This window comes from Euleptes europaea, chromosome 5 (assembly GCF_029931775.1).
Source record: "Euleptes europaea isolate rEulEur1 chromosome 5, rEulEur1.hap1, whole genome shotgun sequence".
Lineage (NCBI taxonomy): Eukaryota > Metazoa > Chordata > Lepidosauria > Squamata > Sphaerodactylidae > Euleptes > Euleptes europaea.
In genome coordinates, this window is record NC_079316.1 from 54,204,005 (window position 1) to 54,219,885 (window position 15,881).

General features: G+C 46.4%; 1 protein-coding gene across 1 annotated transcript; it reads left to right on the top strand.

The window, feature by feature from the left end:
• The first annotated feature begins 8,735 nt into the window (after window positions 1–8,735).
• Window positions 8,736–15,335, top strand: LOC130478162 (proton channel OTOP2-like). The gene is made up of 6 exons (XM_056850294.1): window positions 8,736–8,985; window positions 9,953–10,089; window positions 10,454–10,512; window positions 11,107–11,234; window positions 11,984–12,903; window positions 15,055–15,335. The coding sequence occupies exons 1-6, from the start codon at window positions 8,736–8,738 to the stop codon at window positions 15,307–15,309; spliced, it is 1,749 nt and encodes a 582-aa protein (XP_056706272.1). The 3' UTR covers window positions 15,310–15,335.
• The last annotated feature ends 546 nt before the right edge of the window (window positions 15,336–15,881 follow it).

Consider the following 15,881-nt stretch of genomic DNA (forward strand, 5'->3'; position numbering starts at 1 on the left):
AAAACAGTGAAGGAAAATCACCATCTGGAGGATGACAGGAGGAAAGTTTTACTATATCAAACCTACTTGCAAGAGACATGACCAAACATAAAACACCCCAGATTTAATCCCTGAATACCAGTACTAGCAGACAACACCACGACAAGGCCTTGGCCTCTACGTCCTTTCTGTTGACCCTCCTGGGTAACTGGTTGGTCACTGCATCAAACAGGACTAGATGGGTTCCTTGACTGACCCCTTCTTATGTGCCTTGGTTTCCATTACAGCTGAAGAAACAGACCAGCCATTCCACTGTTTCTGGTGTCTGTGACAATTGCAGAACTGGGTAAGACTGGACCATCTCTGTGAACGGCTTCAGTTTAACTTTTATTAGCAATAAAACAAGTGATTTATGAATCTGTCTTAAGTATCAGAATGTTTTCCTTCCAGTCGTAATCCCAAAAAGCTGAGTTGTTAATGGGGATGCCTTAATAGCATGCCTTAATCCTGAAGAAAAAGAAGAATGGAAGCGTCCTTGGCTCCTTGATAAGCTCAGAGGCATAGTGGTAAGGAGAGCAGAGATGTAGTTTATCTTTATGGAGCTGCTCATCCTGCAGTCTATCACAGTGCAAACATGTTTGATACCTGTTCCATCTTCATTATCTGTCTCCTTTTATAACAGGTGCTGACTGCATTATGTGGTTCCTCCGTTTAAACCAGAGCAAGCTATTCTATGCCAAAATGGCTTTCCCTTGACTTTGGTGTCATGGGCTGCTTCCACACAGAGGTTTTTCTCTGCTTTGGCTTTCCAGCTGGAGCACTTTTGCTTTTTTGGAACATTTATTTGATATCATGCTCAAATTGTGCTCCAGTCATCCTTCCCAAGCCCTGGGTTGGTTCTTTTCAAAACCTGATTTTCTCCAGTCTTTTGGGGAAGAATGCAGCCCAACTATGTTATCATACTGTCTCCACAGGAAGGTGCACATTTTAAAAGGCCCCACCCACATCTGCGCCATCTTCCTTCCATCAGACTCCTTCCCCCGGTTGCTGACATTTTCCCTGCTGTGCCACCAGATGTTTTGATTACTTTTAAAAAATCAATAATTCCTATAGCACTGTGTATGAGGGCAGGGATGGGACAATTCCAGTAAGCCAGCTGCAATCTCATTTGGATATCAAACTCTCTAAACTTACACCGTCAGGACTTTCTGGGAACATCAGTCCACCTCTCCTTACAGCACTTGAGCCATGCTATAACAACTCTGGGTCCCACCTACACCAGTTTCTGGATATCAGTGTTTCCAATTGTGGGTCAGCAACTGGTTCAACTTCAGTTCAGCGCCATTCTAACAGCAAACTCAACACTGGGCCAAGCCCTTGGTCACGCTTAAGCAGTGACTACATGTTTGACCTGGCAGCCTATCTAGTGCACGTGCAACCCTGAGCGACCGCCATTATTTTAAGCCCATTCCTGGACTTGGTCTGGTATCATTCATGCTTTGGGGATTGGGCAGCAAAATCAAAACACATTTGGTGGCTTCAGCTGCTGATGAATCCCAGGTCCAAACACACTTCTAAACAATGTTTACTGGCAAATATTTAACAATGCACTGATATACAAAGTGTCTCATGAGATTTATAAACCAGATTGTTACTTAAGTTCACAAAGTGCTTCTATAATCATGGTACTGTTAGCAGTCCAATTCCTAGATCCAGACCCTTTACAGCCCACTGAGGAGGAGACATGGCTCAGACCAAACACTTTATATGCCAAAGGGTGCCTTTTATACAAATTCTATATGAATAAATACGTTTAAATTAATAAATGCCCTGGGGTTCAATGCCAGGCAACTCCAGTTCAAAGTACCCAGGGTAGTAAGTGCCAGGAAACACTTCTCTGTCTGAAACCCTGGAGGGCACCCATTAATCTGAGAAGGCAGAGTACAGAGCTAGAGGGACCACTGGTCTGACAGCATCAGGGAGGCTTCTATGTCCCCTAATTTCAAAGAGCTTTCCGTTTATTTATTTCTGGATTTCCGGGGACCCACCTCTAAAAGGAAGAAGAGTCTCTTGAAACCACAGCAGCTGTTCTAAGGCTCTGATTCTTCTACAAGTGATGTCTCTTGATGTTCTGTGAGACTGGGGAGGGGCCGTGGCTTGGTGGTAGAGTATCTGTTTGGCACGCGGAAGGTCCCAGGTTCAATCCCCAGCATCTCCAGTTAAGGGACTAGGCAAGTAGGTGAGGTGAATAAGGTTGCCAGGTCTCTCTTTGCAACCAGTGGGAGGTTTCTGGGGCGGAGCCTGAGGAGGGCGGGCTTTGGGGAGGGAGTTCAATGCCGTAGAGTCCAATTGCCAAAGCAGCCATTTTCTCCAGGTAAACTGATCTCTATCGGCCGGAGATCAGGCGTAATAGCAGATCTCCAGCTAATACCCGGAGGTTGGCAACCCTAGAGTTGAAAGACCCCCGCTTGAGACCCTGCAACGTCGCTGCCGGTTTGAGAAGACAATACTGACTTTGATGGACCTAGATGGTCTGGCTCAGTGTAAGGCAGCTTCATGTGACAGGATCATTTAAAAAATGAAGTCACCGGTAACTGTCGTATCTGTCAGGAGCAGGTCCTGGGAATGGTATGCTGTGGTTGTGAGCAGCTGCCGTTGTGTTCCTCGTTCAAGGTCTCAGACTGTTCTCTGTTTAGACTTCGCGCTGTGAGAAGCACCGAGTGCCCCATTGGTCTGGGGGGGGGGGGTTACCATGGTGCCCTGTTACCAGTCTTGGTTTTGCTACTTATGTCCTGTATCTGCCTATCGCCTGCATTAGAGTTCATTTGACTTTTAGGCTTCTGAAACCTGTTGACTTCTCTGAATAAACCTGATTTTCTGGACTAAGCGTCGCGTGGAATTTGTCCATGAAATTATCACGGGGCCAGAGCTGACAGCCTCCTGCCAGGAGGCAGAGAGGAGAGGCCCGCCCCAGGAGAACGCGAGGCGTTTCATTTCCCCCCCCCCCCCCACAGGCTGTCTGAGACACCCAACCGCCTGGCCTCCACTCCTCCGGCCCAGTGCCAGGGCGGCGGTTGTCCCCCACCCGCGGAATGGGACCGGCTGCCGGGCAGGTCCCGTGATGCACCAGGCGTGGGCATCGTGGAACATCCAGGCGGCCCTTTGGGAGGCGGGCGCGAGGCTCCCCGCGCACCAGGCGGCGCGCGCAGGGAGGCCCCGGCAGCGCGAGCCCGTGACGCGCCTGGCCCCCACCCCAAACCCCTGACTCACAGCAATGCGGGGAGGGAACGGAAAAAATGAGCAACGCGGCGGGGCTCCGGGCTTTGCAAAGCGAGAAGCCGCCGGGGGGGGGGGAAGGGGAGAGAGCGCGGTCCCCATGCAGGAAAGGGGCAGGGCGGGCGAATGACGGATGGGACCCCCGCCGTCGCGACCCTGCAAAACTCACTCCTTTCCACCAGCGGCAGTCCCTCCGAAGCGGCGGCGCCCGGCTCCCAAGCCCCGCCCCTTCCTCGCCTCGTCACGCCGGCCAAGCAAGCTTGCCCGGGCCGGCCGGCCAGCCAATGGCCTGGGGAGGAGGCGGGGCTCGCGCCTAGCAAGGTGTGCTGAGCCTCGGGAAGCTTGCCAAGCGGGGCCGGCCGGGGCGGAGCTTCCCGGCAGGCTGGCAGGCAGGCAGGCAGGCAGGCAGGCAGGCAGGGGCGTGGCTTGTCCTGGGCAGCCCCGGCGCGGAGGGGCGGAGGAGGAGTGGGGGGAAAGTGGCGCTGCTGCAAAGCCGGCTGCAAAGTCCCGGTCTTTTCCTGGGTTCGCATTCGGATCCGAGCGGCGGGGCGACGTGCTGGGTGGCACGGGCTGGGGAAACGGGCCGGTCTCGGGCGAGCGCTCGGGAGCCTTCAAGCCCGGCAGAGGGACACAGCAGGCGCCAGAGCTGGCTTGATGCCGAACCCTGGGTTTGGTTTTTTTCGGTAGCCTGGCTCATGTTCTGAAGCATGCCCCCCCACCCCAAAAAAAGATAATTCACAGTGGGTCGCCGTGTTAGTCTGTCTGCAGTAGTAGAAAAGAGCAAGAGTCCAGTAGCACCTGAAAGACTCACAAAAATATTTTTTGGCAGGGTAGGAGCTTTCGGGAGCCACAGCTCACTTCTTCAGATACCAAAGCTCCTACCCTGCCAGAAAATATTTTTGTTAGTCTTTAAGGTGCTACTGGACTCTTGCTCTTTTTTACCCCCCCCCCCCCAAAGTGTATTTGAGCTTGTGTAGAGTGCCTCCCTCCTCACTATTCATATCGCGGAGCTATAGCTGCAGACTCTTAAGGCCGTTTTTGCACGGGAGGTTTTGCCTTGGGTTTGCTGCTCTCTAGATGTGCATTTTTTCCCATCCGAATTCTCAGAACTCTGCACGGGGGCTGATTGTTGGGTTTGGAGAATTCGGAAATCAGAAGGAGATTGAGGCTGGGAAGGGCAGCCATGAAGGAGCTAGAAAAGATTTTGAAGTGTAAGAATGTGTCACCGGCCACCAAGACTAGATTAATTCATGCCATCGCATTCCCTATTACTATGTATGGGTGTGAAAGCTGGACAGTGAAGAAAGCTGATAGGAAGAAAATAGATTCCTTTGAAATGTGGTGTTGGAGGAGAGGGTTACGGATTCCGTGGACTGCCAAAAAGACAAATCAGTGGGTTCTAGATCAAATCAAGCCTGAACTGACCCTAGAAGCTAAAATGACTAAACTGAGGCTGTCGTATTTTGGTCGCATCATGAGATGACAAGAGTCACTGGAAAAGACAGTCATGCTAGGAAAAGTTGAGGGCAGCAGGAAAAGAGGAAGACCCAACAAGAGATGGACTGACTCAATAAAGGAAGCCACAGCCCTCAGTTTGCAAGATCTGAGCAAGGCTGTCAAAGATAGGACATTTTGGAGGACTTTCATTCATAGGGTTGCCATGAGTCAGAATCGACTTGACTGCACTTAACACACACACACAAGGCCATTTTATGAAGGGTCGATTTTGATGCTCACTCGAAGCTCCTTTTTAAAATCCAACCTTTACAATTATTCATGGTCTCGATGCAAGAGGAGAAAGTCAAATAAATTCCACCCCCCACACACACACTCACCTGCTCCTTCGTTTGCATAGCCATTAGTGATTGTCATTTGCATAGCTAAGCCACTGCTGTGATTCTTCATGGTTCCTTCAGTGAATGCTTCGATGCAGGGCCGGAGCAAATACAAAAGGTCGTGTTAAAGGGGCTCTTAAGAAATACGAAGCAGGTATGCGCCGGCTTCGCAGTGACGTCTGGAATGGCCGTTCAGCATGAAGAAATCAAAACAATATGTGGGGCACTTCAGCCTGGAACTTGCTGCTAATTACCAAGCATAAAGGGCCTAAGGGTATTGACAAGGGACACCAAAGATGGCGGGACAGCAGTGTGGTTAGAATTTGGTCCACTTGTGTAGATTCTGTTAGAAGCCCTTTTGCTGCGGTGTTTTGCTTCGATAAAGCATGAAAACTTGTAGATCTAAAAGGAGGACAGACTTATGAAAAGGGCCCCTCATGCAACCTGCTGCTGTGGCCTTTCTAAAAGATTCTTGAGTGTAGGATGAAGTACGAATTAGCTCGAGCACAAGGAGGGGGCTGTGGCTCAGTGGCAGAACATCTGCTTGGCATGCAGAAAGTCCCAGATTCAATCCCCCGCATCTCTAGTTAAAGAGACCAGGCAAGTAGGTGAGGTGAAAGACCTCTACCTGACACCCTGGAGAACCGCTGCCAATCTGAGTCGACAATACTGACTTTGATGGACCAAGGGTCTGATTCAGTATAAGGCAGCTTCATGTATTCATGAATGTCATAAATTCTTGTTAGGAAACTGGGAGGGGGCAGGACTGGTTTACTGGTGACTGCTAAATTTGTATATAATGCTGGAGGGAGCATATGTTCCCTTTTCATCTTGAGCTGATTGGTGCAATATTTTTTATCTATTTGGGGGACTGGATGCCAGTTTCCAGTTGCCCAGATGCTGTGTGACAAAGTGTACACACACATGTCTAAGTGTGGCTTGCAAAACAATATCAAGCCTGGTGCAAGCATTTCAAAATGGCTTTGGTGGGGTGGTGTAGAAATTGCTTTTTTTACCTGGCCTGCTTGCCATAGGACTGAGAGTCTTTTTTCTGATAATATGAAAAGTATGTTTCTGTTTTCCTGTACGATGATGGAAGGTATGTATAATGAAAGCTCAAGTTATGCTGATGCTGTTGAAATGCCATTACGTGGGAAAGGGGGCCTTGAAAACTAGGCAGGGGCAAAGAGAGAAGAAGAAAGAATAGACGAGGGTAGAAGCCCTGGTCTCTCAGCCTCTGATCATGTCGGTGGGAGTGGTCCCTGATCCCTGGTATATTAATGCGTCACCACTCCAGTTTCTTAAGGCATTTGGACGCAGCTCTTTGTTGGCTCGAATGAGTGAGAGATTTGGAGTCTCGACAGCGTGACAGTGAATGTGAGTTTGAGAGGAAAAGAGCGTGGAGCAGCAAAGGGTAGGCTTGGAAATCCAGGTATTATTATCCTTACAAGGGCCCTACTGTGATCATTGTTACTAGATGGGGGCAGTGGGACTGAGATGGTTAAAGTATCTTCTTTTTTTTGAGATGGTTAAAGTATCTTTTTTTCTGGTTTCAAAAATTCTCTCCACAGAAATTTTTAATCCATTCCCCAGAATATTTCTGTTTGGTTCCAGCTATCTCTTGGGTGAGTGACAATTGAAATACTTGGCACTGTGGAAGGGGATCCATTCTTTATAGTTAAATCAGTCTGTTCTACTGTTTAGTTCTACTGCAGAATTTGATTCTGGGTTTAATTAATTAATTAAACTTTTATCTCACCCTCCCCAGCAAAAAAGCCAGTCTCATGGTTTCCCTCATGATCCACCCTGTAGAATGACTGTCCCAGGAATAGACTCTTTCACCTAGCCAGCAGGGAAGATGGGGGAATTGTGCTACTCCCACCAAACGCCCTTGTGCCCTAGGACAGAAAATGATCCATTGTTGCTAGATACTAAAGCCCCCTTCCCCTCTGATCTGGATGCCACATTAGCACTCACCGCATTTCTTGATTTTGATGGGGGTTTTGTCCCATCTTAGCTAGAGCCTTCTTTCACATGCCTAATACGGAAGTTTAAGAATATACCCCTGGGCTAGAAGAGGATCTGTGTGTATCAGAAGGTTTAAAAGAGGGTCAGGGAAAAGGAAGGAGAGTGAGTTGGAGCAGAAGAGAGCATGGAAAGCTGGAGGAGTTGGTCATCAGCCTCCTTGGCCTGTTCTCAGCCATCTAAAATGGGGCTGATCTACCAAGTTGTGGAAAGAAGGTTCCCTAGCGTTGAGCTTCACCTTCCCAACTTGCTGTCTGCGTTTGAGATAAGGATGGCTGCTAAGCATGGGGGTGGCAGGTGAGCTTTTTCTTACAGTTTAGTACCCAGTAACTATGCTGGTGCACTGGAGGCTGGAGAACAGCTGAGGGTGGCTGTATGCTCATCCAGGCTTTAGCCTCTTGAGAGCTGGTAAAGTGAAATAAAGAAGAAATGTGGCGGAGAGTCTGATATTGCAGGCAGAGGGGAGGGGGCTTTTTCTGTTTGAGCTGCCTGTAACATCTGAACCTGCAGATTCCCACCACTGGAATTAGGATTCTGACAGCATCCGTCGTAGAGATGCATTTCTCCTTTCTCCTCCTACCTGGAAAAAAAGATAAGTGCTTGTGGACACAATTAGAGCGAGATGAGAAATAAGAGGTGTTCTATGTGAAGAGGCAGTGAAGGCAATGAAAAAGCCTGGCTTTCAGGGGTGGTTATGAGAGAAAGGATGGAACAACAAACGCAAAAATGTGGACCGTTTCTCTATGACTGGAACATGTGAATTAAGAGGACGGGCATCCTGAGGGGTGAAATATCTCCAGATGTTTGTGGTAGCAGCTTACCCTGCCCCAGATTTGACATGGTTGTATTGCATGCCTTTTCTTCTGGGACTTTCCTGTGAGGCTGGGCTTCAGTGTGTTTTGTGGCAAAAGCTGTAGGCACAGCTAGGGCACCATAGACTGCACAGTCACCTGGTGATGTTGACTATTATTTGGGGTGGCCATTGGCTTATTATCATGGCACAAAGGTGTTTAAATCCTAGGGAACCTTTCCAAACTGCAAACTGTATCGTGGAATCCAGTATGACACTAGAAACCAACTTCAAACTTATGATGTTTCTGTATCCGCAGTCCAGTAATGACCAGCATGCGCTGAGCATCTGTTGAAACAGCACACCAAATTACCATTTGGAATATGCTAAGTTAGGGCTTCTTAAACTTTTTCCACTCGCGACCCCTTTTCACCCAAGAAATTTTTACGTGACCACAGGTATATAAAATAGGTATACAAATCAAACATTTACTGATAATAAATCACATTTTTGCGACCCCAACATTCAGTTACACGACCCCATATGGGGTCACGATCCACAGTTGAAGAAGCTTTGTGCTAAGTCATGCCCAAAGGCATGTATCTTCTTTGTCACCATTACAAATTTTACTTCTCTGAGACACTGAGCTCTGTGTGCGAATGCCGTAAAAAGGTGTGCATGCACATCAACAGAAGGTATGGATTTCATGCAAGGGATGCTTGTGTATATAGAAGCCTCACCTTCCTGTTTGGCCATTTCTGTCCACAGGCATACTCCCTGGCCTGCTGAGCTGCACATTGCCACGCCCAGTAAAGCCACCCTTCTCCCTCATGGCATCAACCACCCGATCCAGCTCACTGCTCTCTCTGCTCTATCTGGCCCTGTTGACATTTGTGGGCAGTGCTGTGCTCCTGGCTGAAATGTACCGACACAGCCTGCTGAACCACAACGTCCATGCTTTTCTGGCGGTGCTCATGATTTCTTCCTGCATCTGGATGCTTTGGTTTGGCTGTCGCTCTGCTGGCAACAGGCAGCTGAAAATGCATCAGGACCACCATGCTGGAGCGAGCTGGCTCAAAGGTACAGGCGCCACACAAATCCCATCCTTTGGTCCATAGAATCACAAACTTTAGAGAAAATCACTGCCTAAGAGTCTTTCTGACCTGGCTTTCCAAGGGAATCAATCGCTACCTCAGTATACAAGCTCTGAAACTCATTGCACTTTTTACAGGGTAATCCTACACATGTATCTCTCAATTGATTAATAGACTTTACTCATGCTATTAGAAAGAACATTATAATCTTATATCTAATTCTGAGCCATACCACAGAGTATATGATCAACAGATCTGCAAAATGGAGCTAGGGACAGATAGGGGAGATATCTTGTACAAACCTGAAGAAAGTCCTGGGTTGTTTTACATGGGTCTTTTACTTTCGCTAGACTTGAAGATTAAAAGATCAGGGACAACTCTCAATCTGATTGGCTAAATTCCTTTCCTTTTATCCTACACAGTTGATGTGCTTGGGTCTGCCGCTATATGTCAGATGTAGCCAGACGGTCTTGGTATTCTAGTCCTAGACTCCACAGCTTTGCTAACATGCCTCAAGACAGACCTGCAGTTTAACTCACATTCTACCCCGAGAGACTGTTCAGTTATTTGGTCATGTAAAGCTGCTTGAGATCATTGGTCTACCCAGAGTCTTATGACTTTAGAGAAAGGTCTTTCCAAACATCTGCTACCTGGTGTTGTATCTCTGCTCTCTTACTATGCCACTGCTTACTTTCTGTCTTGTTTCTTTCTCAAACTAGTCCTACTTGTCAGTAAAATAAGAAAGGAAAGGGGGTAGGATTTGACTTTTGAAAGCTACAGGTTGTCAGGTTGCAGACATTTCCCTTCCTCAGCTGGAATGCTGTGTCCATTTGTTGTCTTACAAAGTGGACACTCTCCTGCCCCTTCACAAATTGAAAAAGTAATGGGGGGGTATCAAGTGGCTGTTATGTGTGCAATGTCTGGGCGTAACTGTGGTGTCTTTATCTTGGCAGGTGGTCTGTCTCTCTTTGCGCTGGCCACACTGGTGCTGGACTGCCTCTCCTTGGGATATTACTATGAACTGCAGCACTGCGCCTCCATGCTGATCACCACATTCCCTATTGTGCAAGCCGTTTTCACCATCATCCAGGTGACGTGAGATCTGGTCCAGATTCATGCTGGGGATACATACCCAGGGACCTTTATTTAAGTGTTTACAACATTTTACTCTGCTTTTCTGCCTTCATCAGGGCTACCAAGGTGGCTGAACCTTGAGTGAGCAAGCATTCTTCATGAAGCCTCTGGCTTCCTGCTTCCCCAGTTCCTTCCACTTCCACCCCAGGTCTAGTAAAGATCCCATTCTTTCTGCTGCATCCACCTTTTCTCCTTGCATAATGGCTGCCATTATGACTACATACCATGAGGCAGAATTTCAGAAGGTCTGAGGAGTATGTTATTCCATTAATAGTGATGTGATGTCTTTTCCCCCTACTCATTCTTGTTCCTTCTTACAGGTCTCATTGCTGTTGTTTAATGCTAAGGTTTGCATCCAGGAACACCAGCATCTAAATAGGTAGGACTGTCTTCAGAGCTGGGCAAAAAGAAGGCAGGTCTCTCACCTAGTGATATTATGGCAGAACTTTAATACAGTCACCTCTAGCCACTGGGATGGACAGAGTTTCCTTATTTCTTCAAGCTTCTCCATACAAGCTTTCCAAAGTTTGAGTGAGCAAGGAGAGGAAACCATAGACACATGGAATTACTGGCATCCTACACTGCAGATGCTTCCTGTAGTAGAGGGTTGATGCACCATAGTCAAGTGGACAAGACGGTAACAGAAAATTATTGGTTGAAACAGTTGTATAAATGAGTATGAAATGTTAGGAGGAGCCATGGGAGGCAGATGGTGCAACTCTGGAGGGAAAATTGGAGCAGGGTTCGGGCGGTATATTATACCCCTGCCATTTTGGTATGTGGCAATGATGAAATGGGTGTGAAAATGCTAGGAACTGCTAGGAATAGTAGCACTGTTGAACTGAGAATGGGGCTTATGGAGTAACTAAACCAGGATGCCAGGTACGGTAACTAAACCAGGATGCCAGGGAAGGGGTGAACTGCAATGTGACTCCTCCCTGAGTAACTCCTGCTTTCTCTATGTGGCTTCTAGATTTGGGCTGATGCACACGCTGGCCACCAATGTCCTGCTGTGGATGAGTGTGGTGCTGGATGAGTCCATGAAGCAGCTAGAAGAGTTTTATGATACTCATAAAGGAGAGAATCCCCAAGCTTCACATGGTACAATCCTCTCCTCCCTCTTGTCTAGGAAGGGTATATTAAGCATAGAGAGGATTGATAGATCTGTGCCTAACCATGAGCTTGACTAAGAAGTGTTCTGTAGATAAGGGCCTTTCCTGATGCCCTTCTCCATAACACTGGCAGCCTTGGTTTGCCACCTTCTGCTCTGAGCCCTTCACACTGGAAATGGAATAATTGCTACATCAACATCGGCTTATTTCCATGTGATCAACATATAGGTGATAATCTTTGTTGTATATCAAAAATAGACCCACCTTACCTTATGCTGTAGCTTCTCATTGTCCCTTGCACCTGTCACATATTTGTTTTTTGTATCCTTTCCCTGGTCAATTCCCCCCTCTCTAGTGCATTCTTATGCAGAGTTTCCTTCTCCACTTAACCTTTCCATTTTCCACTTTAGCTGCCCCTCTCTCCATGGTCAGCATGCCTCCTATCTTCTTGCTTGTATGTTGTCTCATACCATTCCTCTGACTGAAGGCTTCTATCCTTCAAAAATAGTGATATAAAGTCCACCATACCTCCAGCTTTGCAGTTGCCATGCAGCCACCTGTCTCATACAAGCCATTTTGAAGGGCATAGAGCTATAATAGGTATACATACATACTAACCTTGCTTAGTTGGTGAAATTGTATGTACCCTCTAAAGTTGGTGGGATTGAATGGGCATCTTCTTGGTTAAAAGTCTGAGTACCTCTAATATTTAGCATGTTCTATATGCCGTTCCTGTAGGTGACTCCTACACTAACAGTTGTGTGTGCACCACCAATCTTTGTCACATCTTTTCGGAAGGCGCTGAATACCTGCATCCATTCAATATTGAATTCAGCCTCTTCTCTTCCACAATGCTGTACATTATCTGGAAGAACACTGGGCGAGAAGCCCATCACCAGAAGCCCTTGCACACTCAGAGGGTACACTTCCATCTCAGTGGAGCTTTCGTTGGCCTAGTGTTAGGAGCCTTGGCCATTTCAGCAACTTTTGGGGTGATGATCTCCTTTGGAGTGCTTGCTAAGTCTCCCAAAACTATCCCTGAAGCTCTTCGAACATACTACATCTTCAACTCTGTGTTGTTATCTGCTATGTTCTTGGCCACCTTGATTGGCATCATCACCTACAGGATGAAGAAAAAGGCTTCTGCACCCTCCTCTGACAAGAGTGTGGTAAGAAACTTAGATGTAACTTTGCTTCTGGGCAGCTCCTGTGGTCCCCTCATGGTATCCATTTTCTCTTTGGTTGCCATCTTCTTCCTTCATGCCAACGGCAGCCTCCATCTCCTGGATTTTTGCTTCTCTCTCTGCAAGACCATCCAGATCCTGGGGCAGAATCTCTTCATCACTGAAGCTTTGTATTCTAGTCTCTCTCATGAGCCAGATGCCCAGGACAGTAGTGAGACTGATGGTACCAGCTGGGTTTTTTCCATCTCTAGAGGCCACATGGAGCAGTATAGCAATGAACCTTTCTCCAAAAGCAACCAGCTGACCAACATAATGGCCAATTTGGAGCATCAGCCACCACAGCAATTAACCGACTACGGTACTGACCCATCCCTCTTCCAGATCTCACACGTTCGATGTGAATCTAAAAGACCAAGCATCAGGAGGAAGGTTCTACAGAACATCTCTATTCTCCTTATCTTCTACAATATCTCGGTGAGCTGGGTCAGGCTCAAGTCAGATTGAGAAGTGCTGCTGGGCTCAAAAATAAATTCTCTGGGTTCAGCACACTTGTAACATGGGTCCTCCCTTCCTCGTCCCAATGCCGTGGATCATTAAAGAAATAGCGCTATGAAATATAATCAGTAGACTATACATGCACCTAGTTTACAGATAGTCTCAACCCTACTGGAGCCCAAGACCTGGGAAAAGTGTACCTGCTTTTTCACCATGCTTGGCTGTTGTGTGCTGTCTGGGAAAAGTAGATTCCACTTCTGTAGATTTAGAGAAGGAGAGTCTTGCCAAGTTCTGGAAATGGTTCTCAAAACCACTGACCTTCCTTTTCCCCACTTTAGGCCTCACTAGAGCTAGGCTGATATTTAGTGTGGCTGGTGTATAAAAATATTTTAAAATAACACAAAAGTTCAGTGCAATTTTCACTTCTGGTTCCAGTTAAAATGTTCCATATGTGGGTCAAAAGTGGACAAAGTCATAGGAACCTATGTAAAAAAAAGTATAAACTTGTAGGGTTAGATGTGTGGGTTTTGTTGTGGGGGGGGGGTTTGAGGGGGCAATGCTTTGAAACAATCATTCCCTCAGTCCTAAAATCTTCCTTTGCTTTGTGTTTAGTCCTGGTCCTTCTTTGGTTCTTGGAATTTTTGTTTTAAAAAAAATAAAAGCCTGGCAGTGGTGTGGTAAAAGACAGGAAGCAGAAAAGTTAAAAGCAGACATTCAGCATGTAATTCTGCTTCATTTATAAATGTGTTTTATAAAGAACAAACATTCTAGACATTCTTAAGCCAAGAATTTAAAGCAACCCTTCAGTCCCTCCTGAGATGACATGATTTGCCAGCCAGACTGGAAAAAGAGGTTTTAATGAGACAGTTGAAACTAGAAGAAGCAACAAAAATAGAAACACGTCCTTGACTAGAAAATGAAACAGGCAGATTTTAAAGACTGCATTCCTACATATGCTTACTTAGGAAAAAGTCCAATCAAGACTTACTTCCAAACAACTATAAAAAGGGTTGGGCTGCACAGTCTCTTTTTTCTTACTTTAATGGTATATTTTATATATTCTGCTGTAAGCTGTTCTGAGTGCCAGTTTTGCTGGAAAATTGCTTGACAGAAATATTATAAATAACTAATACATATACATGTCAAAAATAAATGTCTTAGATTAGGATGGGAAAGCCCAGCAAGGAATGGTTAGAATATGTTTGGCATTACAATTAAGTGTTGGGCTTTGACTGGGGGAACCTTAAAAAGATGTGTAATAGGCAAAAGCTCAACAGGAAAGATGCTTTCAAATCACTACAATAAAGAGGAGTCTATAAGTCCCGTGTTTTTAAAATCCGGCATATAAGGAAGGTTAGGATGTGGGAGGCTCTAAGTAACCAGTAGAGGGCAGAAGTGAATCAGCAGAAGAGAGATGCCATTTTATACTTTTAAAATAATTCCCATATTTAGCTTTTGACATTAGCCTAATAAAATGCATTTTTAACCAATGATGCTTTCAGAGGCCAAGACAAGCTTTGATATAATCAAATGCTTTTCTCTGGATCCCTGCGAGTTACATGTTTGGTTTAACTTTGATCTCTTTTTATTTGTAAGTTGACTCTGGGAAATGCCACAGCCATGACATAGCCAACACTTTCTATGCAGCCCAACTCTTAAATCCTCACTTGCAAGGACAGCCCCCCAGTACAGTTTCCCAAAGCAGCAGATGAGGAGGGAAACTGTTTCTAGACTGCGTGACTCCAGCCAACATGTAGGGGCTCACAAGACTGAATGCTCTTCCATACCAAAATTTGCTAGGGAGAGGAACTGGCACATGAGCTCATAAAGGGAGAGACGGTCCTTCAGGCAAGTTTCCATTGACCACTGCAATGAATGCTATAATGTGTGAAGGAGAAATATATATGGGATACAGTAGCCACATGCCCTGGAGCCTCCGCTAGTTGCAGTTCCAGCATTTGTATGTACCACATGTTTTCAGGTACATGAAACTCCACTGCGTGTTGTAGTAGTCACTACAGATACATACAGTGAACAGATTTTTCCATCATCAATGAAGCAGCTCTGATATCAGTATTTTTTGAGAATCACTTACATTCTTGTGTGTCCCCCTCCCCTTTGTTTGGCTAGGTGTGGATTCTTTATGCCTATGGGACCCGCCCACACCTGGTGAGCCAGATTGAGCAGTCTTTCTATGGTTTCACGCTCTGGGCCATTGTGGTCAAGATCTCCCTGCCGCTGGGCATCTTCTACCGCATGCACTCGGTGGCCAGTCTCTTTGAAGTCTACTGCAAGACCTGCGGAGCTCCAGCCTTGAGACAGCTTCATGGGGAGGAAAACACAGGTGGACATGCGAGAAATGCCCAGAGGAGCTGTTCTTTATAGAGATATATTTGTTATGCTGTCTAACGACACACAAGCAAATAACACATATGGTTACCCTCACACATGCATACTAGCCTACTTTTAGACCAGGAGGTTAACAGCATGGTCCAAGTATGTCTAAGAGTCATTTGCGTCCTTTTATCCTAGTGGCATCTGTTCGTCAATTGAAAAAACACTCTGTATGAGGAATGGGCAGCTGGCAATCCACTGGTAGTGGCTGCCACATGAAGCATTTTTTTCTGACCCTTTTAGTTCTATGAGATGTTAATCAAGCATATGGTAAAAATATTGCCACAGTTTCACTGGGAATATTATACTTGTTTTCAAAAGGTGTCAGAGATTAAGATGTTTACTCTTTTCCAGTTTTGTATAAACACTCAACCAAGAGCTATTTGGAGAAGCACCATGTATAAGAACATAAGAAAGGCCCTGCTGGATCAGACCACGGCCCATCAAGTCCAGCAGTCTGTTCAGTGTCCAACCAGATACCTCTAGGAAGCCACAAACAAGACGACTGCAGCAGCACCATCCTGCCTGTGTTCCACCGCACCCAAAATAATAGGCATGCTCCT